Source organism: Nycticebus coucang, chromosome 24, assembly GCF_027406575.1.
Source record: "Nycticebus coucang isolate mNycCou1 chromosome 24, mNycCou1.pri, whole genome shotgun sequence".
Classification (NCBI taxonomy): Eukaryota; Metazoa; Chordata; class Mammalia; order Primates; family Lorisidae; genus Nycticebus; species Nycticebus coucang.
The window spans coordinates 23,547,125-23,571,532 of record NC_069803.1 but is presented as its reverse complement, the minus strand read 5'-3'; the positions used below and the strand labels follow the sequence as shown (position 1 = coordinate 23,571,532).

Below are 24,408 nucleotides of genomic sequence, written 5' to 3'. Positions count from 1 at the left end.
GGGCACCTGGAAGATGTGAGCAGGACACAGAAGATGGATGCATCTGTGGATCAGTGGACTGGATGTGAGATGAAACAAGGGTACCGCACCCGAGTGAGATGACAGAATTATAATGCCCTTCCTGTGTTTGTGTGATTGTCTTTGTGCACCTGACTAGGAAGTAAAACAGGACCAGAGAGGGAATGGAAGGGCAGGAAGGTATTGCTTCAGCCCAGTGGACTTCAAGACTGAGGGGGCGGGGGGGAACCAAGGCTCACAGGCTCTCATTCTGTAAAGCTGGGGGGAGGGAGCCCCTCTCAGTGACTCCATAAAAGGAAGAAGAGCTGAGGGCTTCTTGGGTGTGTTCAGTCTTGTGTCCTACAGAAGGTGCCAGGCTGGGCAGTGGGGAACCGGGTCTGCATCTGAAGGGCTTTTTGAGGAGGTTGTATATAAATATCCAAATAAAGAAAGTGCAGGAACTTGTTCGTGGTAGTGGGATGCAGCATGCTAGGGGAGCAGAAGTTGCATAGCAATAACCAGTTCTAGGTGGTGTGTCCCCCCCCCCCCCAGCGCAGTCCTCCCACCCAGCACCACCCCAAGGACAACTTCTCAGGTCAGAAAGCTGGGCTAATATTACATTATGACTTCTAGAACAGAAGGGAGGAAGGGGATGACTGGACATTGTGCCTCCCAAGAGGCTGTGTGGCTACTACAGAGCTGGTCAAAGAATGGCAAAGTGGGTTCTGTGGCTTGCCCACATCCCTTCTCTTTGCATCTTTCCCTGATGCAATCTCTAGTTGGACTTTCAAAAAGGGTGATTTTTTTTTTTTCCTCATTGGACACAGCCCCAGACTGTCACATTCTGGAATTTACAAGTCATTGACAGATGCTGCAAATATTAAATGTTATTCAGGCAGAAGCCTCGGAGTCCCAGCCCAGTGCTCTGTCCCCTAGCAACCTGTGGACTAAAGTGGGAAAGTCCTTCCCTGGCTGGGCCTTTCTGTTTTCCCTTCCAGAAGTGGGTGACCATCACTCCCAGCACCTGACACCCTCCCTGAGGGTGTGATACGTTCTGACAAGACCACACGTTCAGGAGCTTCTGTGACTCCCATGGAGGGAAGCCCTTTGAAGCCCTTTGTTGTCTCTGCTGAGAGAGACAGTGTTCGGTTTGAGTTTGAATTTTAAAATGTGCAAGATGGTTGACCAGCTTCTGAGGTATTGGGCTTCCTCTTAAATAGGCAAGCCCAGAGAGCCCATTCTTTAAAAAAAAAAAAAAAAAAAAATGTCGGGTGGTGCCTGTGGCTCAGAGGAGTAGGATGCCGACCCCATATATTGGAGGTGGTGAGTTTAAACCCAGCCCCAGGCAAAAACAAACAAACAAAAAAAATGTGGGTAAGAGCTGGGCTATGACCGCGACTGGTGCCTGCCCGGACCAAGGAAAGAGCTGCGCCGTGACCCGCGCCCGCTGGGCCTCCACACGCCCTGACCAGGAACTGCAGGAGCCATGTAACCCTGCGTCCTCCCTCCTGTACCCTCCCTGCCTCCACACCGGCCCACTCATCTGGCCAGGGACTGTGGTAGCCGCGTGCCCTCCGGAGCCCTCCTTGCCTCCGGAGCTCTTCTGCTGGCCAGATACTGCTGGAGCCTTGGACCCTCTGTTCCAAAGTCACTGGGCGCCAGGCACCCCTAGAACCGTGTGCACCACCCCCCGCCCTGTTGCTGGATCCGGGTGTGTCACACTCTGGAGCTGCTTCCACACCAAAACTCCCTGGCTGGGGCAGCCCCAGAGGAACTACACAGGGTCACTCCCTACAAAGATCCAGCAACATAGAGTGAGCCTGTTGGGGTCTAATTTTGGAGAGACACCTCCCCAACTCTGAGGATGGCCAGAGGCAACGGCAAAAAACAGTCATGAGGCAAAATCAACAGAAAAACTCTAGCAATATGAATTATCAGAGTAGATCAACTCCCCCAAGGATCAATGGAGCAGACACAGCATAAGGTCCCATGCACAAACAAATAGCTGAGATGTCAGAAATCAAATTCAGAACCTGGATAGCAAATAGGATCGAATTAGAATTCCAAAAGATATCTCAAGAATTCAACGAATTCAAAGACCAAATGACCAAAGATTTTGACACATTGAGACAAGAAGTTGCACCCTTCAAAGATCTGAGAAACACAGTAGAATCCCTCAGTAACAGAATGGACCGAGCAGAAGAAAGGATTTCTGACATTGAAGACAAAGCTTTCGAATGCTCCCAAACTCTCAAAGAGGAAGAGAAATGGAGGGCAAAAACAGATCACTCTCTCAGAGAGCTCTGGGATAATTCAAAGAAAACTAATATTCGTCTTACAGGGATCCCCGAAAGCGAAAAAGTGGCTTCACAAGGCACAGAGTCTCTTCTCCATGAGATTATGAAGGAGAACTTTCCAGACGTACCATGAAATTCAGATAGCAGTTTCACAACTCCAGCACGACGCAACCCAAATAAGACATCACCCAGACACATTATAATCAATTTCACTAAAGTTAATATGAAGGAGAAAATTCTGAAAGCAGCCAGATGAAAGAAAACCATCACCTACAAGGGCAAGAATATTAGAATAACTGTAGATATCTCTGCTGAAAACTTTCAAGCTAGAAGAGGATAGTCATCGACTTTTAATTTCCTAAAACAAACTAACTTTCAACCCCGGATCCTGTACCCAGCTGAACTGAGTTTCATTTATGACGGAGAAATTAAATACTTTAACGACATTCCCATGTTGAAGAAATTTGCCATAACTAAACCAGCTCTCCAGGATATTCTCAGACCTATCCTTCATAAAGACCGGCATAGCACTCCACCACAAAAGTAAACCCACCCAGAAAATTTTGATCAAATTCCAACTTCCAACAGTCGCAAAAGGATTAAAACTGTCCACTGGACTCTCGAAAGGCTTATCAATATTCTCAATTAATGTGAATGGTCTAAATTGTCCTCTAAAGAGGCACAGGTTGGCTGACTGGATACAAAAACTCAAGCCAGATATCTGCTGCATACAAGAATCGCATCTTACATTAAAAGACAAATATAGACTGAAGGTGAAAGGATGGTCATCTATACTCCAGGCAGATGGAAAACAGAAAAAAACAGGTATTGCAATCCTATTCAGAGATGCAATAGGCTTTAAACCAACCAAAGTAAGGAAGGATAAGGATGGACACTTCATATTTGTTAAAGGTAATACTCAATATGATGAAATTTCAATTATTAATATTTATTCACCCAACCAGAATGCACCTCAATTTATAAGAGAAACTCAAACAGACATGAGCAACTTGATTTCCTTCAGTTCCATAGTAGTTGGAGATTTTAACACCCCTTTAGCAGTGCTGGATAGATCCTCCAAAAAGAAGCTAAGCAATTTTCGATTTAAACTTAACCATTCAACATCTGGATGTAACAGACATCTACAGAACATTTCATCCCAACAAAACTGAATACACAGTCTTCTCATCAGCCCATAGAACATACTCCAAAATCGACCACATCCTAGGCCACAAATCTAACCTCAGCAAATTTAAAAAAATAGAAATTATTCCTTGCATCTTCTCAGACCATCAAGGAATAAAAGTTGAACTCAATCACAATAGGAATCTGCATACCCATACAAAAACATGGAAGCTAAACAACCTTATGCTGAAGGATAAGTGGGTTATAGACGAGATTAAGAAGGAAATCACCAAATTTTTGGAACAAAACAACAATCAAGACATGAATTACCAGAACCTCTGGGATACTGCAAAGGCAGTTCTAAGAGGGAAATTTATAGCACTGCAAGCCTTCCTCAAGAAAACGGAAAGAGAGGAAGTTAATAATTTAATGGGACATCTCAAGCAACTGGAGAAGGAAGAACACTCCAACCCCAAACCCAGCAGAAGAAAAGAAATAACCAAAATCAGAGCAGAATTAAATGAAACTGAAAATCAAAGAATTATACAACAGATCAATAAATCCAAAAGTTGGTTTTTTTAAAAGATCAATAAAATAGATAAACCTTTGACCAAACTAACAAGGAAAAAAAGAGTAAAATCCCTAATTTCATCAATCAGAAATGGTAACGATGAAATAACAACAGACCCCTCAGAAATTCAAAAAATCCTTAATGAATACTACAAGAAACTGTACTCTCAGAAATACGAAAATCTGAAAGAAATCGACCAATGCCTAGAAGTACGCCACCTACCAAAACTTAGCCAGAATGAAGTGGAAATGTTGAACAGGCCTATATCAAGTTCTGAAATAGCATCAAAATCTCCCTAAAAAGAAAAGTTCAGGACCAGATGGCTTTACGTCAGAATTCTATCAAACCTTTCAAGAAGAACTAGTACCTATATTACTAAATCTGTTCCAGAATATAGAGAAAGAAGGAATATTACTCAACACATTCTATGAAGCAAACATCACCTTGATCCCCAAACCAGGGAAAGACCCAACAAGAAAAGAAAATTATAGACCAATATCACTAATGAAAGTTGATGCTAAAATACTCAATAAGATCCTAACAAACAGACTCCAACATCACATCAAAAAAATGATACACCATGACCAAGTGGGATTTATCCCAGGGTCTCAAGGCTGGTTCAAAATACATAAATCTATAAATGTAATTCAGCACATAAACAAACTAAAAAATAAAGACCATATAATTCTCTCAATTGATGCAGAAAAAGCTTTTGATAATATCTAGCATCCCTTCATGATCAGAACACTTAAGAAAATTGGTATAGAAAGTACATTTCTCAAACTAATAGAGGCCATCTACAGCAAACCCACAGCCAATATCGTACTGAATGGAGTTAAATTGAAATCATTTCCACTTAGATCAGCAACCAGGCAAGTTCGCCCAGTAAAGAGCCCATTGCTCTTTAACATTGTAATGGAAGTTTTAGCCACTGCAATTAGGGAAGAAAAGGTGATCAAGGGTATCCACATAGGGTCAGAAGAGGTCAAACTTTCACTCTTCGCAGATGATAGTATCGTATATCTGGAAAACACTAGGGATTCTACTACAAAACTTTTAGAAGTGATCAAGGAATACAGCAATGTCTCAGGCTACAAAATCAACACCCATAAATCTGTAGCCTTTATCTATACCAACAATAACCAAGCCGAAAAAACAGTCCAAGACTCTATTCCTTTCACAGTAGTGTCAAAGAAGATGAAATATTTGGGAGTATACCTAACAAAGGACATGAAAGATTTCTACAAAGAGAACTATGAAACTTTAAGAAAAGAAATAGCTGAAGATGTTAACAAATGTTAATAACCATGCTCATGGCTAGGAAGAATCAACATTGTTAAAATGTTTATACTACCCAAAGCAATATATAATTTTAATGCAATTCCTATTAAAGCTCCATTGTCATATTTTAAAGATCTTGAAAAAATAATACTTCATTTTATATGGAATCAGAAAAAAACCTTGAATAGCCAAAACATTACTCAGCAATAAAAACAAAACAGGAGGAATCATGCTACCTGACCTGAGACTGTACTATAAATCGATAGTGATCAAAACAGCATGGTATTGGCACAAAAACAGAGAAGTAGATGTCTGGAACAGAATAGAGAACCAAGAGATGAATCCAGCTACTTACCGTTATTTGATCTTTGACAAGCCAATTAAAAACATTCAGTGGGGAAAAGATTCCCTATTTAACAAATGGTGCTGGGTGAACTGGCTGGCAACCTGTAGAAGATTGAAACTGGACCCACACCTTTCACCATTAACTAAGATAGACTCTCACTGGATAAAAGATTTAAACTTAAGACATGAAACTATAAAAATACTTGAAGAAAGTATAGGGAAAACTCTTGAAAGCATCAGGTTGGGTGAATATTTCATGAGGAGGACTCCCCAAGCAATTAAAGCAGTATCAAAAATACACTACTGGGACCTGATCATACTAAAAAGCTTCTGCACAGCCAAGAACATTGTAAGTAAAGCAAGCAGACAGCCCTCAGAATGGGAGAAAATATTTGCAATACTTCCGATAAAGGTTTAATAACCAGAATCCACAGAGAACTCAAACGTATTAGCAAGAAAAGAACAAGTGATCCCATCTCAGGATGGGTAAGGGACTTGAAGAGAAACTTCTCTAAAGAAGACAGACGCACAATTTACAAACACATGAAAAAAAGCTCATCATCCTTAATCATCAGAGAAATGCGAATCAAAACTACTTTGAGGTATCACCTAACCCCAGTAAGAGTAACCCACATAACAAAATCCCAAAACTAGAGACGTTGGCGTGGATGTGGAGGAAAGGGCACACTTCTACACTGCTGGTGGGAATGCACACTAATACGTTCCTTCTGGAAGGATGTTTGGAGAATACTTAGAGACCTAAAAATAGACCTGCCAGTTGATCCTATAATTCCTTTACTAGGTTTATACCCAGAAGACCAAAAATCACAATATAACAAAGACTTCTGTACTAGAATGTTTATTGCAGCCCAATTCACAATTGCTAAGTCATGGAAGAAGCCCAAGTGCCCATCGACCCACTAATGGACTAGCAAATAGTGGTACATGTATACCATGGAATATTATGCAGCCTTAAAGAAAGATGGAGACTTTATCTCTTTCATGTTCACATGGATGGAGCTGGAACATATTCTTAGCAAAGTATCTCAGGAATGGAAGAAAAAGTATCCAATGTACTCAGCCCTACTATGAAGCTAATTTATAGCTTTTTTTTCTTTTTGGTGTAAAAGTTTTTTTTTTATTATGGCAGTAGGAGAAATTAATAAATTTTTATTCAAGGAATTTCACATGTGATTCTCCTTCTGCTGTCCATCTCAATGGCTGGAGTCACCGAAGATTTACCTTCAAGACAGCCCTTTTTAATGAACAGATCCTCAATCGCTAATGTATAGCTTTCACATGAAGGCTATAACCCAACTATAGCACAAGAATATGGGGAAAGGGGCAAGGAAGGGGAGGGTTAAGGTGGAAGGAGGGTAATGGGTGGGGCCACACCTACGGTGCATCTTAGAATGGGTCCAGGTGAAACCTACTAAATGCAGAATACAAATGTCTACATACAATAACTAGGAAAATGCATGAAGGCTACGTTGAACAGTTTGATGAGAATATTTCAGATTGTATATGAAACCAACACATGGTACCCCTTGGTTGCACTAATGTACACAGCTATGATTTAACAATTAAAAAAATGTGTATATATTTTACTGTTTCAAACCTTCTCTTCTATTTTGGGACTTAACTTCTGGAGAAAAAAACTTCTAACCCTGGCGGTTTGGGAAGAGATTCCACAGCAGTGAGGTTAAGGAGGGAGGCTACGCCACACACGTGTGTTTTCTGAGAGGTCTCTGAGCAGCTTCTGTGAGCGTGGTGATGTGTGCCGTGCAAGCTCCCAGCCTCCTCCAGCTGGCCCCAGGACAGGGTGCTGGGAGCTCAGCACTGACGTGCACAGCCCATCTGACTGAGTTCCATGGGGGTGGGGGTTGGGGTGCTGGACATCCAGTGTGCACAGCACCAGACAGTCCCTGAAAGTGCCACCCAAGTCTGAGCCGCAGGCCCTGCCCATGTGGATCACCTCAGTACCAGGTAACCTACAGGACGTGATGGGAGGGTGTCAAGTGGCCACTCTGAGTCTGGAGCCCAGGCCGGGAGTCAGAACCCAATTTGCATCCTTCTTCACCTACTGATTGGTTGTGTGGGTGAAGAGAACTTGAAAGAGCTCATGGGCTTTCTCGTGTTTTCACCTTTAAAGGGGGTTACCATTTGCTATCTTGAAGGTGGTCAGGGGATCGAGTGAGGGAATGTGGGTGAAGTTCTGTGCATGGAAGCTGGGGTACAGCGAATTAGTATTTGGTAAGTGATACCCATCAGAGTTGTCATTCAGAGGAGACGGACACTGTGGTCGGGTGGTGGGGAGGTAGCCAGCAAGGGCCATGGACCATAGAGGCTGTATTCTGTTGAATGAATGAATGAGGTGGATTCTAGCCTTACAGACTAGAAAGGATTCAGTTCCTTGGAGGGAGAAGAGGAGAGTTTCAGAGTTTCCAGTTTCAAAGCCTGTCCTGATGACTTTCTTAAGGTGCTGGAGGAAACAAGATCCTTCTGAAGTTTCCTCCACCACACAGACACACACACACATGCTCCCATGGACACACACACAGACAGCCGCCCATGAACACTCACTGACACACACTCCTAGAGCCACACATAGACACACACTCACACATAACTCCTATAGACACACATTCACACACAGACACACAGTACACACACAGACACACGTAGACACACACTGCCATGGACACAGATGCTCACACAGACACACACTCCACTTTTACAGAGACCCACAGGATGTGAACACACGTACAGATACGGCACATACAGACTCATCTGACACGTGGACACACACGCCCCCACACGTGCACACATACAGACACCGAGACGGACATACACACATCACCACATACATACACAGTGAATTGGTGGAGGAATGTGGGCAGTGATGCCTGGTTCTAGCTCTTTCTCCTTACCAGGCTGCATTGCCTCTACCCACCCCAAACCCAGAGTCCACCTGGCTGTTCCTTCATTTCTGCTGAGGGCCTGGCTCTTTGGCTCTCAGGGTGGCACGCACTGGCCTCAGGCCCCATGGCCAATGTGATCCTTCTCTGTGGGGTCTGATGAGCCCCAGCTAGGCCTTCCTCACCTCTCCCCGTCCCTGAGCAGGGGAGGGGTCTGCGCGTGAGGAAAGTCAGCTGACTCTGCCTGCCAGAGAAGCCACGTGGCTGGCGCTGGGCTGGTGACTTTCCTCTGGCACGACAGTTGCACTCTGGAACCCAGCCCGGCTCCCGAGGTGGAGGGGGCAGAAGGAGGCTGGCCGAGGGTGGGGTTCAGACCTCAGGGCCATTCTTGGCTTAGCCCTGTCCACGCATCTTGGCGGCCCAGGTCCTGCGGCCTGAATGAGGGCTGTAAAGGATCCAGGAGCCAGACTGGAAAACATAATCCTGCCATTGGCAGCTTTCCTTCCACCCCATGTGGAAAGGAGGAGAGCCAGATTCCAGCCCTCCAGTCCCACATTCTTTCCACCGCCTGGCAGGCCTTGGGAGGTGATGCCTGACTTGGGATCCCTGCAGCTGGTGGCAAGAAGGCGTGAATCCCTGGGCACCCGAAGAATGGCTCTGTTCAACCTGGTGGTTCATTTGCATCCTGGCTGGACAGGGACAGGACACTCAGGTCACTGGGCCTTCTTGCTCCAGCCCTGCTCAGACCAGCTCCCACCCATCCCTGGCCCAGCTCAGAGTATATGTGTCTCACTGCACGGCATGGGGGTACCAGGAAAGAAACTGGAGTCCACTGGTTGGTTTTCTCATCTGTAAAACGGGGGAGACAGTGGCTATAAACCACCTCATTAGAGTGCTTGAGGATTAAGTAAGAGAACACAGAAAGCGCCTTGTACAGGCTCGGCACCTGGCAAGCTTCCGTGGGAGCTGTCACTGTCATGCTGCAGCCCGTGGATTCTGTGGGTCCACTTGAAGCTGGGACCACAAGGGAGGCGGGGACACAGAGCATGGGTCCTGCAGGACCAGAGCATCTCGCTTAGTTGGTGGTTAGACAGTGAGGAAGCAGTCAGGGGACAGGGTAGGTCTGAGTTGCAGGCAGAGCTCTCTGGAGGCTCGCTGGGCCGGCAATGGTGGGGACTCAGTCTGAGATGGTTGCAAGAGCTGGTAATGGCCCATTCAGGCAGGGATGGGGGAAGAAAGAGGAAGGGCTGGTGGAGAGATTGCAGAGGGAGCAAGCCGAGTATTTGGAGACTACTGGGCATGTTTTAGGAGAGCATGGGAAGTGTGACTGTAATTCTGGGGAACCCTTCCGTTCCTCTTATCTAGTTTGGCCTCACAAGGCCCCCTCTCCTGCCTAACCCCTGGGACTCAGGTGTGAATATGGTACAGAGACATTCCAGCCCCCCGTGGAGGGAGGAGGGGGAGCCCATGTAGCATGGGGGCAGGTGCCTTCTTCCCTTCCACCAATCCCCTCCCAAGCTTCCTGTTCTTCCTGCAAGGGGTCCTTCCAAGGAGTCCTCCCAACACTGACTATGGCCTCCTTCCCTCACTGCCACAGAAAAGGGGGTCGGTGTGAGCAAGGGGCTTTCCAAGGGCTTCGGGTGTTTGGAAACTTTTCTTCCCTTGCCACAGCTAAATACCTTTCCCCCACCCTCTCTCCCTGGTCCCCAGGCAGCTGTCAGTGCCCGGCAGGCATGTGTCCCTGCACATGTGCTGTCAACACTGGGGAGCCTCTGCCTCCTCTCTCTCCAAGCCCTGCCCCTTCTCTGCGCCCCTCTGGGGATTTTGGAGTGGAGGTACACCTGCCCCCGGGGTATGAGCTCCTAAACAAGGTGGCACCCACCACCAGCTTCAGGATATCTGAGGCTCCCCGGCCTGAAACTGCAGTTTGGGGGAATGGTTGGTGGAGGAGACACACAGACTCACAGGTGCACACACGCATGCTTGGAAGTAAGAAGCAAACTCCAAATTCAAAGAACACTTTCTCTTGCCTTTATTTTGAGGCCGTGGGGCAGGGGCTCTTCTCTAGGTTCTTCGAGGGGGTGGGAGGGGCTCCCGGGGTCCCCAGAGTCTTCACTGACTCTCACAGGTCACCCCACTCCCCGCAGTGGGCCCCTGTGGGCTCACTTTATCCCACGCACAGCACTTCCTATGGGGCATGTCCTTAGCTTGGGGCTGAACAGCAGGGAGCCTGGCCTGCAGTCACCCAAGCCTGGTGGCCTGGTGCCTCTCCAAGGCCAGCACAGGAAGGTAACCCTCTCCTTCCCTGCCTCCTTCCAGAACCTGAACATCCAGGTGGAGGACATCCGCATCCGGGCCGTCCTCTCGGCCTACCGCAAGCGCACACCGGTGATGGAGGGCTACGTGGAGGTGAAGGACGGCAAGCACTGGAAACAGATCTGCGACAAGCACTGGACGGCCAAGAACTCCCGTGTGGTCTGCGGCATGTTCGGCTTCCCGGGGGAGAAGGCATACAACGCCAAAGTGTACAAGTAAGGGGACCCGGCAAGCGGGTGGCTTCCCGGGCACCTGGCCTCCCTGCCTTGTCAAAGGCGTCAGCCCTGGGGTGCCCTTCCTGCAGCTGCTCAGCAGGCCTGCACGGACCTCCCGTGCTGGGCCAGGCCTGAGTTCAAGGGCACCCGTACCATCCATACCTTAGCGGACCCTAAACCCTGGAGCACTCAGTGGGTGGAGGGGAAGGCGGAAATGAGGCCCGGAAACCCCACCTCAGGTGTAACACCAGCTCGGGGACGGTGTGGGCTGAACCAGAGCCGCATTACCCAAGCCAGGCTGGGGAAAGAGCACTGACCCAAGAAGTGATTTCCTGCCCTTAGCACCAATTATTCTGAGCAATCTGGAAGTTTGAGCAATTGGTAGATAGTGAGAAACTGGTTAATTCAGTTCACGTCATCCAATCTCAATTAAATCTCACAATGCTCTTTTGGTCTCTAAGGTTAATGTTTCCCAGAGAAAAGTAGATTCAAGGCATCTGACCTGACGGGTGTCCAGTAAAAGGATTCTAGTACCCGTTAGCTGGCAGCTGGGATATGCTTGGCTGGTGGTGGGGTCTTGCTGTCTCCCCTTAATAGTGATGGGACACCAGCTTCTGCTTGCTGTGTGCTTGCCATCAGCAGGGCACCGCTCTTGGTCACTTAATCCTCACACCACCAAGTAATTGAGGTGGCTTCTGAGTCAGCAGGCTGGCTGCAAGACCCAGTGCTGCCTCCAGCTTCCTGGGTACAGGGGAGGCCGCACCCTGCCTGGCCAAGGCGAGCTATAGATTGGTCCAAGACTTCAGCCCTCCCCAGGGGTGAATGAGTGTGACCACAGAGCTGTCCAGCTGGTGGGCTTCAGTGGTGATTCTTTCTCTTTTTTGGAGACAGAGTCTTACTTTATCATCCTCGGTACAGTGCCATGGTGTCATAGCTCACAGCGACCTCAAACTCTTGGGCTCAAGCAATTCTCTTGCCTCAGCCTACTGAGTTGGGACTACAGGCTCCCGCCACAACACCTGGCTATTTTTAGAGAAAGGGTCTCACTCTGGCTCAGGCAGGTCCTGCTCCTACTGACAGCACACCCTAAGGCCCGAGAGGTGACATCCCAGGCAGCATTGTCCACTCCAGGAAGAAGATTGTTTCCAAAGTCCTTCTCAGTCGGGGATGGAGCAAGCAATCTCCACATATCCACTAAGGGCCCTAATGGGCTTCATAGCCTCAACATTCCCCGGTTAGCCCCCACGGCCTTTCCACCTTGAGCCGCCACTGCCCGCTGGGGCTAGGTCCCTCTGTGCACCTGTGGGCTGGTGGCCTCATGGAGTTACCCCACAGCTGGTGACTGCAGCTCTTTCTCCAGAGCCCTTGCTCCCCTGGTTAGCTTCAGGCACCCCACAGACATCCTCAGGTTCCTGAAAGTGGGGGCAGGGGCTCCTCGCCACACGCTGCTCCTTGCTCTGCCCTGGCTGTGCCGTGGAGCCAACTTCTGCAGGGCCGGGGTGCTATGTGTACAGCTTGGTATTGACGAAGCTTTAGCTGCAGGGCCCTGTCCCTAGGACCAGGAGCATTGCTGTTTGTTTTGTTTTTATTGTGGTCTTTTTTTTTCCTTAAAGCAGGATCTCAATGTAGACATTGATTTGTTGATACGAGCTCACTAAGCAGAGGTTCTGCATTTAATGTCACAGCTTAGGACTTTAAAAAATACTCCAATGGTTTGGTTGGCTGCTTGGCGGAAACATGGACCAAAATGTGGTCCCCAGGGAGAGAACGAGAAATGCAGCAAAGCCTTAGGGGCACTGAAATGTGAGAGTGGGTTTATCAGTGAGATCTCTGGTGGGAGACTGCTTGCTGGCTCGAGGATGGATGCACTGAAGCCCCGACTTCACCACAATGTAGTATAATAGTGCACTTGTACCTCATGAAGATATACAGAAATGGGGAAAAACCCCAAAATACTAAAAAAAATAGTGTTAGTTAATAATTATTATTAATATTAATATTTCTTAAATAGCAGAAGACACATCGATAGATAGGAAATCAAGACAAAACAGTTTCTTTGTGAAGGATAACAGAAAAAAGCAAACAAAAAAAGAAAAAAACACTAATTTATATAAAAATATACTTACTACGAAAGAGGAAAAAAGGAAATTAAGGCTGTTTAAGAGGAAATGTGAAACAGGGTATCTAAAAATTGAGGAACTGTTGAATTAAAAACACCAAAATATTGAATATTTAGTAAAGATTATAAAGGAAAATACAGAAAATCAGAAGACCTCCTCATCTACCCCCAAAGAGTGTAGAAAACACACCTGTCGCCGAGACTCTGAGGAGTAAGTTTGTGAGGGGAGCCCTGGCATCCTTCAAGAGCTCTGGGATCACTCTTCTCTGGAGGTCACGCCTCACCGTGGGCACTGCAGCCAGTGAACTGGGAAACCTAACTGGGAGAAAGAGGGTTCCGGGCTGGCAGGAGCTACAGGCACAGTGGGTGTGGTTGTCCCATTGGACAGCAGTCAAAGCAGCGATGAGGACAGCCAGACCCATGTGGACCCCTGCCGTTGGCCAGTTAATCATGTGTCCTCCAAGTGAAATAGGAAGACTACTGAATTCTTACCTGATCTGTGTAAGAGAACAAAGGTCCATCCTGAATCATAATCAGGGCCCCAAAATCGATTCCTAGACTTGGGTCAGCTTACAGATCCAGAACCTTTTGAATGGGGGGAACACCTGGTCCCCATGCTCTGGGGAAAAGGAAATGATCAGACCTTCAGGCACACTGGACACTGGCTCTGAGCTGACTCTAATTTCGGGAGACCCACAGTGACCCTGTCGCCCCCTGGCAAGGCAGGGCTGTATGGAGTTTTACCTCCCGTCCATCTCACAGTAGGCTCCCAAACCCTTCCTGTGATTTCCCCAGTTCTGGAAAGCGTGATGGGAACAGACACACAGCAACTGGCAGCATCCCACGAAATCTGTCTTCCCCCCTTGGCTGGGGGAGAGCCTGCAGGACTTGTGTGTAGTCGAATCAGTCCAGTTCACAGGCCATCACGCCTCTAGCAAGTGGGCTTCCCGCTTGGTGGAAGATTGGCCCTAACTTGGGTCACCCCTACAATCTCCGGGCCTGGTCTGGGCTGTGTACCACCCGCCGAGGGCCTCTGTCTGGATCGCGCTGGGATGGGGGGCCATAGCACATTCCTGGAGGCTGATGTAAGAGGGACCCCGGCTGCCTGGGGACACAGGCACACGGCTGGGCCAGCTCTGTGTTTGCTGTGGCCACGAGGCCTTTTCTATTCAGGGCACAGGACATCTGTTTCTGGAGAGGGTGGCGTTCACTGACAGCTGGAAGCAGGACTGTCCGGAGCCACGGCAGGTGGGGAGGTCTGGCTGTTCTTTGTAGAGCCACGTTCCCTCCAGTGCATTCTCCTGCTCAATGTGGGGGCATCGTGGAGAGCGAGCTGGAGGCTGCCAAGTGCAAGGGCCTTGCAAGAAGCAGGGCAGGCCAGGCACTGGTTGTGAAATTATTAACACCCCTCCTGTGTAGTTCCCTGCTCCAGGCTGCTATGTAGTAAACAAGTGCACGCTGCACTCACAGGTACACAAAATCATTAAAGTCTCAAATTTTGGCTAAGGAAAGATAAGAACGGCTTCTTTAGGATCGATCTCTGTTCATGTCCAATTGCTTCCAGGGCTGCCAGACCAGCAGGGATGGAGCCCTGTGTCTACCCCATCATGGGGTCAGCCCTGGTCTTATGAAGTGCACGCTGTTACTGCCTCTGATTTGGACACAAGGAAACTGAGGCACAGTAACCTATTAACCAATGTATTACGTATTGGCTGGTTATTGTTTTAGGAAAGAAAAAAACACTTGTGAATTACCTTGATCTATATTCTGCCTTGAAAAAAAAACCATAAAAAGGAATGCTTTGCACGTGTAAGAGATAGGGGATGTGTCCGACAGCCCCAGTCGCATTGGTTTTCCCGGGTGCCAAGTTCTGTGGCACAGTTTCATCACTGCTGTAATTCCCATTACTAAGGAAATTATACTTTGATTCAGCAAATGGAGTAATTTAAGACCATTCTCACAACTCTTATTGGATTTGCATGTTTAATCTTGTAGGTGTGTCACTGGGAAGGATTAGCAATCACCCCATCCTGCTCATTGCAAGGAAAATAAAGCTAAGGAGCGAGAGCAGATTGTGTTGAAGTTATTTGAAGAGTTAGTGTGACCAGCCACTTTGGTTTACTTGGGACTGATGGGTTCTCTGGGACCAAAGATCTCACCGTGTTTGCAGTTTGTATTTAGGGCAGCGGTTCTCAACCTGTGGGTCACAACCCCTTTGTAACAATGAAAATACATCCTACATATCATATATTTACATTACGATTCATAGCAGTAGCAAAATTACAGTTATGAAGTAGCAATGAAAATAATTTTGTGGCTCAAGCGGCTAAAGTGCCAGCCACATACACCTGAGCTGGCGGGTTCGAATCCAGCCTGGGCCCGCCAAACAATAATGACAGCTGCAACCAAAAAATAGCCGGGCACCTGTGGTCCCATCTACTCTACCCAGGGTGACAGCTTAAGGCTCTGTCTCAAAAAAAAAAAAAAAGAAAGAAAGAAAAAATAATTTTATGGTTGGAGGTCACCACAACGTGAGGAACTATATTAAAGGATCGCAGCATTAGGAAGGTTGAGAACCACTGATTTAGGGTCTTCGTTGTGGTCATCATTATTATTTCACTGCTCCAAGGTCATCTTTTCTCTCCTAGAGTGGAGGATGCTTGAGGCAGGAGGCTGTGTCCAACTTCGGGGTCTTTCCCAGTGCCCAGCAGTGCTGACAGCATGCCCTGAGCAGGGACCTGGTCTGTGGGGCTGGCCGAGCTCTAGGAGCAGAGATGGTCTGTCCTGCTCTCACAGGACACCGTGGTCCTTCTTGCCCTCTGCAGGATCTTTGCCTCTCGGAAGAAGCAACGTTACTGGCCCTACTCCATGGACTGCACAGGCACAGAGGCCCACATCTCCAGCTGCAAGCTGGGCCCTCTGGTGTCACTGGACCCCATGAAGAATGTCACCTGTGAGAATGGGCTGCCGGCCGTGGTGAGTTGTGTGCCTGGCCAGGTCTTCAGCCCAGATGGACCGTCACGTTTCCGGAAAGCCTACAAGCCAGAGGTGAGGACGGGGCAGGAGGTGTGGCCAGTAGACACCTGGTGGGGGTGACAGGCAGGCAGGGACCCTCAGGAGAGAGTGAAGAAAGCTGGCCCCAGCGGAGGCCACTGTTCCTGCTGCTGCACTCTGGCACCTGAGCCCCCTCCATGAAGGAAGGACACTGGACGTGGGGGGAGCACCCCATTATTGGTCATCATGGCTCTTTGTGCACTGTCTGCTGACCCCGCACAGGTGGACAGAGGGTGGTGGGACAGGGCCCACGGGCCCCTGCACAGTTCCTAGGGGGCACGTGGAAACACACTGCACCTCTCAAAAGCACTGGACATTAATTATAAGTTTTCAAACACGTTTGGGTTTATTTTGCAACAGAAGGGACAACCGTTTTTAAAAACTTTTACCATTGTAGAAAACTTACCACTGTCATGTGTAAGTCGGTACATTAGTCACATGACACCTGTGTAATACCCTGTGTGTATGTGTGTCGGAGAGCTTGTGTGTGTCTGAGAGTTGTATGTGCGAACATATTAGAGACACCTAAATGTACATTTCAGCTGACTGATCTCTTAGGACAAGTGAATTACCCCAGCCATGTCGGGCTTGGCCCATCCTCTGAAAAAGAGAAAGTGCCCTCCTCTGCCCCCCTTGATCAGCTTTTCCTTTCCCCGCTCCTCTTTTTTTTTTTTTTTTTTTTTTTTTTTTGTGGTTTTTGGCCGGGGCTGGGTTTGAACCCGCCACCTCCGGCATATGGGACTGGCGCCCTACTCCTTGAGCCACAGGCGCCACCCCTTCCTCTTTTTTCATATATCCACCAAAGGGTGTCTGTGATTTATGTTCTGGAAACTGCTGATAGCCAGCCTGTGAGTGGGATTAGCACGTGGGCAGGGGAGGGATAGAACAAGCAACTGGCCGTTATTGAGGGGCTTGTGCCCAGTGCCAGATGAAACCTCAGTACTTAGTAATTGTCACCTTAGCAGGGTGTGTTCTAAGTGGGCTCTGACCAAGTCAGGGGTGAGAGAGAACAGAGGAGGGAGAATAGCCCTGGGGAGCAGGTGGTGTGCCAGCTGGGTCCAGGCGGTGGGGTGGAAGTAACAAAGGCTGAGCTGACTGCCCCCCATCTCCTGTGTCCCCTTCCCCGCCTTTCTCCCACCTTAACCCCTGCCCTCCCCAGTGTCCCTGCCTGTCAACCTGCAGACTTGCTCTTAGACGGGCATGGTCACACTTCCTCCAACGTGAAGATGGGATAAGGGCAAGAGCCAGATAAGCCACACTGGGTGCCCCTCCCAGGCTGGGGGTGCATGTGGATAAAAGTCTGAGCCTTAAGTCAAAGGAGTGAAATGGACACCTTGGGCCCAGCCTCCTCAACAGGAGGGTGTGGGGGCTATTTGGAGTACTTCCTGGCAAGGCTGACCCCTCCTCAGTCACCTCAGGGTCCTCCCAAGTGCATGGATGTGACCACAATACACCATCCTACCGTACGTGTGCACACAGCCAGTCCTAGACAGCACCACTTCCCAGCCCTCTATTAACCAGCTCCCTCCCCCACCAGCACACCCTCACTTGCCTCCTATCGCATGTTTTAAGGACCACATCCTCTCAACAGCCTCAGCCTCAGCCTTAGCCTTGGAGCTTCCCTTGTGTGTCATCCAGAATACCAGACCCTACTGTTTTGGAATTCCTCTACAATGCGGTTTAAAGCAAAGGAATCAAGTTCATACCAAACCAGTTAGAAAAGAGTGAGCGTGCCTTACATCACATTTTCCCTTGGTTTCTGTCTACCCTCAGGGGCCAGCTGACTCTGTCTGGCCACTGCTGGGCTGGGGCAGGGTTATTTGACACTCTGCCTAGATTAAGCTTGTGTCATGGATGGTCAGCTCCATGGGAAGGGGCCCCTGGCATCAGCTAGGCAGCTTGGGAAGGGAGGTCACAGTTCTACAAAAACAGAGGCTGGAGCCAGCAGTCTTACTCATTTACTTCTTTTTTATTTTTAAGCCAGAATAAAAGTTCCTGTAGTCACTGAGTGTTTTGCACCCATCGTTCCTTCTAGTGCCAGGGTCAGAGCAGTCCCTGGGATCTGCAAATCTGGGGGCAAATCTGTCCTGCTGTAGACGCCCCCAAATGCAGTTGGTGGAGTAGAGGTGTGGCTGGAGGGTAGAGAGGCAGGCTCTCGTTTGATGCCTTGGCCCTCAAGGTGGTCAGTGGATGTGAGCGCTTGAAAACACCACCTTGCCCTGGCCCTTGGGAGGACAGCATAGGCCAATGTAGACGATGACTCTGACACACACAGGACAGCTGCACAGTCACCCTCCATTTGGAGCTGAATGAGAGTCAGCAACAAGTCAGAGCCTCCACCCACACACACACACAGGCAGTGTTCGTGTAGGCGAACATGTGTGCCCATGAACACGTGTGTGTGTGTGTGCAGACATGCAAAACACTGCAGCAAACCTGGGTGTGTGGACAGGTGGAGTCCCATCTAGGAAGACACGATCCACTGGGGTCTTTCCCCTGTGTAATTCAGTACACCCCACCAGGACGTTAAGGCTTCCTGCTGTCAGCGTGGAAGTGCCGAAACTAATCCTCAGCCCTCTCTGCCTATCTGGTGGGGCTGCGTGTTCTGAGGAGTCTCCTCCTGATTTGGACTTGGAGGAGAATCGGGGTGGCTGGGCGTGCACCCAGCTCTGGCACAGACCCGAGTGAGGCTCCTCTCCCTTACGGCATCTGTTGTCTGAGTCACGGCTACGTTAGGGCTGCCCTCTAGCTCCCTGCTGCCGGTTCTCCTGTCTGCTCCCCGCTGCCCCTCTTGGGTGCACCCAGAAGAGCCCCTGCAGTGGGGTCCGCTAAGTGCTAGGCAGCCTCCCGATAGTACTAGGCTGCAGCAGTGCCCTGTAGGCAGCATTAGGAGCCATTTGGAATCTGCAACCTTTGGGGGAGGAGCTTCCTTCTGCAGCTCTGAAACTGGAGGCTCTGGAGTAGGAGTGGAGGGAAGCATTATGGGCAGGATCCGCAAGCCAAGCCATGGCTTGGGGTGATGAGTGATGAGGGTCCCTGGTGGGCTCTGCAGTGGTCCAGGACAAAATCTCCATGTGAGGGCTGCAAGGGAGCTTGCACCAGAGCCGACTTGGTAGACACGCCCCATCTGTCACCCCCCACCATAGACACACACCAGCAGAGTTGAGCACAGCTTGCCTCCCGGACTGGGTGCCTGGCTGGGGTGGGGTGCTGGGGAAGGGGGGGACAGTGACAATGCCAGCTGAACATGCATCAGCTTCTGCACTCAGCAGGACTATGTGTCTCTTCAGCAACCCCTGGTGCGATTGAGAGGCGGCGCCAACATCGGGGAGGGCCGCGTGGAGGTGCTCAAGAATGGAGAATGGGGGACCGTCTGCGATGACAAGTGGGACCTGCTGTCAGCCAGTGTGGTCTGCAGAGAACTGGGCTTTGGCAGTGCCAAAGAAGCGGTCACTGGCTCCCGGCTGGGGCAAGGTAAGGAACGGGAAGCTGTCGAGGGGCCTCTCTTAACAGGAAGCTCAGAATCGCCAGCCCTGGCCCTTCCTGCCTTCCCAACCCCCAGCAGCAGCTGCTGCCTGGGCAAGAGTCCCAGACCTGTCTCCAGATACTCAGAGCTGGAAGGGGCTTGGAGAACATTGAATCCTCATTTTATGGATTTGGAAGCTCAGGCACAGAGAAGGGATAAAATGGCCAAAATGAGATGACATACTAGTGGCCCATGAATACCCCAATGTAAGTCTCTTAACTCCTAACCCATGCTCTCTGCTGCCCACCCTGGGAAAGCCAGAATTCCTGGGCCCTTTCTCCAGGAGAAGACCATAGCATTCATGAGACTAAAGTGTTCAGGAGATACAGAACCAAATTTCATCTTTTCTGTCCTGGTGCAACCCCGCAAACATCCTCTCCCTGACAGCAGAGAGAGGGAACAGGATGTCATCAGACACTAATTGAGAAAGGGCCTGGTTTTCATTAAGTGTCCTGAACAAATCTATCATGTGAGCAAAGAACAGAAGTATAGGAGGCCTTAAGTGGGTTGTGTTGTTGAAAGCAATGTTGTACCCACGAGATGACACAGGACAGATCTCTTCTCTTTCCCAAGAAGCCCCACAATGACCACTCACCATTGCAGGCCTGCAGAAGGAGTCTTCGCCCAAAACAGACTCTGCAGGCCAGTGAGAGCCTAGCCCTACATCCCCTGGAGAACTGTGGTTTGAGCAAGAGAGGCCATAGTCATTTCCTGGAATCTGTTCATGGACCAGCAGGGAGGCTTCTGCAGACATCGGGAGCGTGGGCTGCCTTCACTGGGAGGAGGAGGGGAGAAGAAGAAGGGGCTGTGGACGTAGGGTAGGGTGTCCTGTCCTATGGGGAGGGGATGTTTCCATACTGTCAGACACAGGGCCATCACCCCATGGAAAGGAATGTGGTGAGGTCATTGATTGCAGCCTGGAGGAAGTAATAGTCCCCATTCGTCTAGAGTCTGACACCACCTCCAGTGGTTTCCTTGTGTAAGACTCCGGAATCCTGCATTGAACTTAACCTCCAGCCCAACTGAAGATCATGCAGCTCTCACACCTCCAGAAGTGAAGCTTATCTTTCAAGTGGAATTTGTTGATTCTTTCTCTAACTTGCCCATGCCCCAGCCTGTAGCAGGTCAGCTCTTAAATGGTTCTCAAAAGTAGAAGGAAGACCACTTTCCAGGGGCCCAAGGAGAGTCCTGGAATCATGGACAGTAGTGCCAGAGAGGACCTCGGATTCTTAGTCCAACAGATGAAGAATTGGAGGCTCAGGAGAACAAGTCTGTAGTCGCCCCAATAACTGATGCTAGAGAAGACTGAAACCCAAGTCTTGTGCCTCTTAGATATGGGCTTCTTCCTTGTCCCTACTATGGCCCAGTCCTGTTGTCATTCAGAACTTCTCTCTACCTCTGTTCTCTAACCCGTGCAAGCTTCCTGGGGATGCACTGAAGTTTGGAGGTCGGGTGTAGATGTTAGTGTCATATCATGCCACCTGGAAGCTTCCATTGTGCCATGTGACTGACTTCCTTGCCTGGTCACCATGAGCCCCTCAAGGTCCCCAAATCCATTTTACTGATCAACTGACGTGTGGGTTTGTTCTTTGAAGGCCTACTGGACAAAGACCACTCATTCTGAGGGATAAACAAGCACTCGATGACATAGACATTCCATGTATCATGGGCGTGTGCTGTGTAACCTAATTATTTTGCTGCCCAGAGCAGCCAGAGGTTCCAAGGGCCTGCAGAACTCTGGGAGCAAGAGGCATTTGGCATTCTTGAAGCTGTCCTTGAAGGAACTGTGCATGATTTATCACCTTCTGCCGTACTGGGCAGGGTCAACTGCAGTAGGCAGAAAGGGAAAAGTAACCACATTCAATGTCGAGTCACAGAGGAGACAGGATCAGTCCTTCCATCCTGGCACCAGCTAACGGACCAAGTGACCACACTCACAGCCAGGGAGAGGGAAAGAGCAAGGACTGGGTGTCGGGCAATCTGAGTCCTCGGCCCAGTAGGGCCACCTACTTGCTTGGTGACCTTGCGTGACCTTCTGGGCCTCAATTCTTCACTGTAAAATGAGGCGGCTGCATTAACAGTGCCCAACGCTGTGTTTGGCTCCAGCCTCACCAGCAAGCTTGTTAGGTCCTAGTCAGGCACTGTTTTCTGGGCTCCAGGACCCCGCACACATTAGGACTCAGCTGCTGGCCGCTCCATCCACATGCCCCCCAAGTCTGAATGCCACTTGAGGGGAGGACCTGTGTCTTTTATCTCTGTGACCTCAGCGCTGAGTCTGTGCTCAGCACATATTGCTACAGTATTGTGAAGAAAGAACAAATGAGTGACCTGCCAGATGCTGTCTGGGAAAATAGAAAGGGAGAGAGATGAGGGTCCCTGCCCTCATGGGGCCTCCAGCCTAGCGGGAAAGATAGGCATCCCACAAATAGCTTCCTCCATGAGAAAGGAGTGAGCAGGCTGGAGTGTGGGCAGAGACCAGATCACACAGGGCCGTGGGGCCATCCGGCAAGAGTAGATCCCATGCGCTTTTCCTGGAATGCAGTGGGAAGCCACAGGAGGGTTTCAGATGTCGAATTGCAGTGATGCTATTGGACAGGCATTAAAGATCTGAATGCTCCTGGGTGCGGTGGCTCACGCCTGTAATCCCAGCACTGTGCGAGGGTGAGGAGGGAGAATTGCTAGAGCTCAGGAGTTTGAGACTTGCCTGAGCAAGAGTGAGACCCCAACTCCATGAAAGAAAGAAAGAGAAAGAGAGAAAGAAAAGAAAGGAAAGAAAAGAAAGAAAGACCCAGCCAGATGCCGCGGGAAGCGCCTGTAATCCCAGTGGCTTCCGAAAGCTGAGGCAGCAGAATGCCCACAGCCCGAGTCTGAGGTTGCAGTGAGCTATGATTCCATTGCACTCTGCTCAGGGTATAGGGTGGGACTCTGTCTCAACAACAAAAACAAAAAAAGCAAAGAAATTAAAAATAGCAAGGAAATAAAAAAAAATATCTGGGATGCTGTGGCGCCAACAGATGGGCACACGCCCAGGGGTAGAGGACCCAGGCTGCTGTCCAAATGGAAGCCAACAGGGTAGTGTCGTGGTAGCAAAAATGGGGGAAAGCATTCCGATTTGGGGGGAGTAAGCAGAATGTGGTGATGAACTGGTTTTCAGGGAGGAAAGGTGGTCCTAGAGATGACTGCTGGGTTCTGGTAAGAACCACCTAGGAGTCAGAGATGCCCTTTCCTGAGACAGGGTGGGTGGTGAACAGACAGGGGATCCTACTGCTGCCCCTGGAAGGAGTGGGAACAAAATCAGGGGTCACTTCCAAGAAGTTCACCCTGAAAGGGAGGCGCATGATGGGCCCAAGGGAGGCAGGGGTCAAGGATGGGGCATGGTGAAGAAGGGAGGTTTTCAAGCATGTTTGAGTGTGGAGGGAGGACCAGCAGGAGGACAGGGAGGTTCAGGAGAGTAGGGCGGTCAGCAGCGCTCACTGCCAGGAGGTGGCAGTGGACACACCCCAGAGCACCCAGGAAGAACTGCCCCTGCCCCTGTCCTGACTGGACAGAGGAGAGTTGGAGGTGTGAGCTGGAGTAAAGGACAGCTGGCCAGCCCGGGTCTGCTCTCGCCCCAGCACTGGGAGGCTCACTCTTGTACCTCAGTGCCTGTAAGAGAAGCCTCCTCCCATTGTCACCTTGCTGGATGTCATTCTTCCCTCTGTCATTCTTCCCCTCCAGGACCACTCCCCACTCTGGCCTACAACGTCCAGGGCCCCAGAGGCACAGTCAGGTTTGGCCAACAAGGAGCATGGGTGAAAAGGATGTGTGGGCAGAGTAGAGGGGCCAGGGTGTTTATTCTCCCCGCAGGGTCCCCACGGATGCTGTGTCCCTCCATCTGGGGTGACAGCTCTTAGCAGGTGGCTTCCTCACACAGCTCTTTGCCTCTCCTGGGTCAGTTCTGGCTGCTTCTCCTCACTTGCAGTGTGGGATCTGTGTGTCAGTGGTAACAACTCCGGAGGACTGGAATATCCTTTGTGCTTTTCCTACATTCTGTCCCTACCGTTACATTAAAAATCCCTTTTCTAAAAATATACATCCACTCTGTATATTCCAGCTGCTTCCTGCAGGGACCCTGACTGAATAGTAATAAACACCCTTTTCCTATTCATAAAGTCACAGAATATTAAAGCTGGGAAGGAAACTTAGACATCTTCTAATCCAACTGCTTTATTTATGTGAGAAAAACAATAATCAGAGGCTGAGTTATCTGGCCAAGGTCACACAGCACATTAGTAACAAACTTATGCTCTTACCTTGTATTGTCTGATGCCCAAGACCATTAGCAGTGTTCTCTCCTGGGGGAAGAGGCCTGGGTCGCTGAGCTGATTTAAAAGGTAGTTGGAAGAGTTTTGAGGTTGGCAGAGGTGTGTCCTTATTGCCTGGGACTTTTCCTTCCAAGTAGCACATGTCTGTTTTGCCTCAACAGGGATAGGACCCATCCACCTGAACGAGATTGAGTGCACAGGGGACGAGAAGTCCCTCATAGACTGCAAGTTCAATGCCGAGTCTCAGGGCTGCAACCACGAGGAAGATGCTGCTGTGAGGTGTAACATCCCTGCCATGGGCTTTCAGAAGAAGGTGAGGAGTCAGGAAGCCCCGAGGGGA

The 24,408-nt window shown here is 49.5% G+C and overlaps 1 protein-coding gene across 1 annotated transcript in view; it reads left to right on the top strand.

The window, feature by feature from the left end:
- LOXL2 (lysyl oxidase like 2) overlaps positions 1 to 24,408 on the top strand; it is a 91,564-nt gene that overhangs the window by 47,826 nt on the left and 19,330 nt on the right. The window contains exons 4-7 of the mRNA XM_053578184.1: positions 10,854 to 11,065; positions 16,010 to 16,232; positions 19,529 to 19,712; positions 24,230 to 24,381. Of these exons, the coding sequence (XP_053434159.1) occupies positions 10,854 to 11,065; positions 16,010 to 16,232; positions 19,529 to 19,712; positions 24,230 to 24,381 (771 nt within the window). The remainder of the gene's footprint in view (positions 1 to 10,853; positions 11,066 to 16,009; positions 16,233 to 19,528; positions 19,713 to 24,229; positions 24,382 to 24,408) is intronic.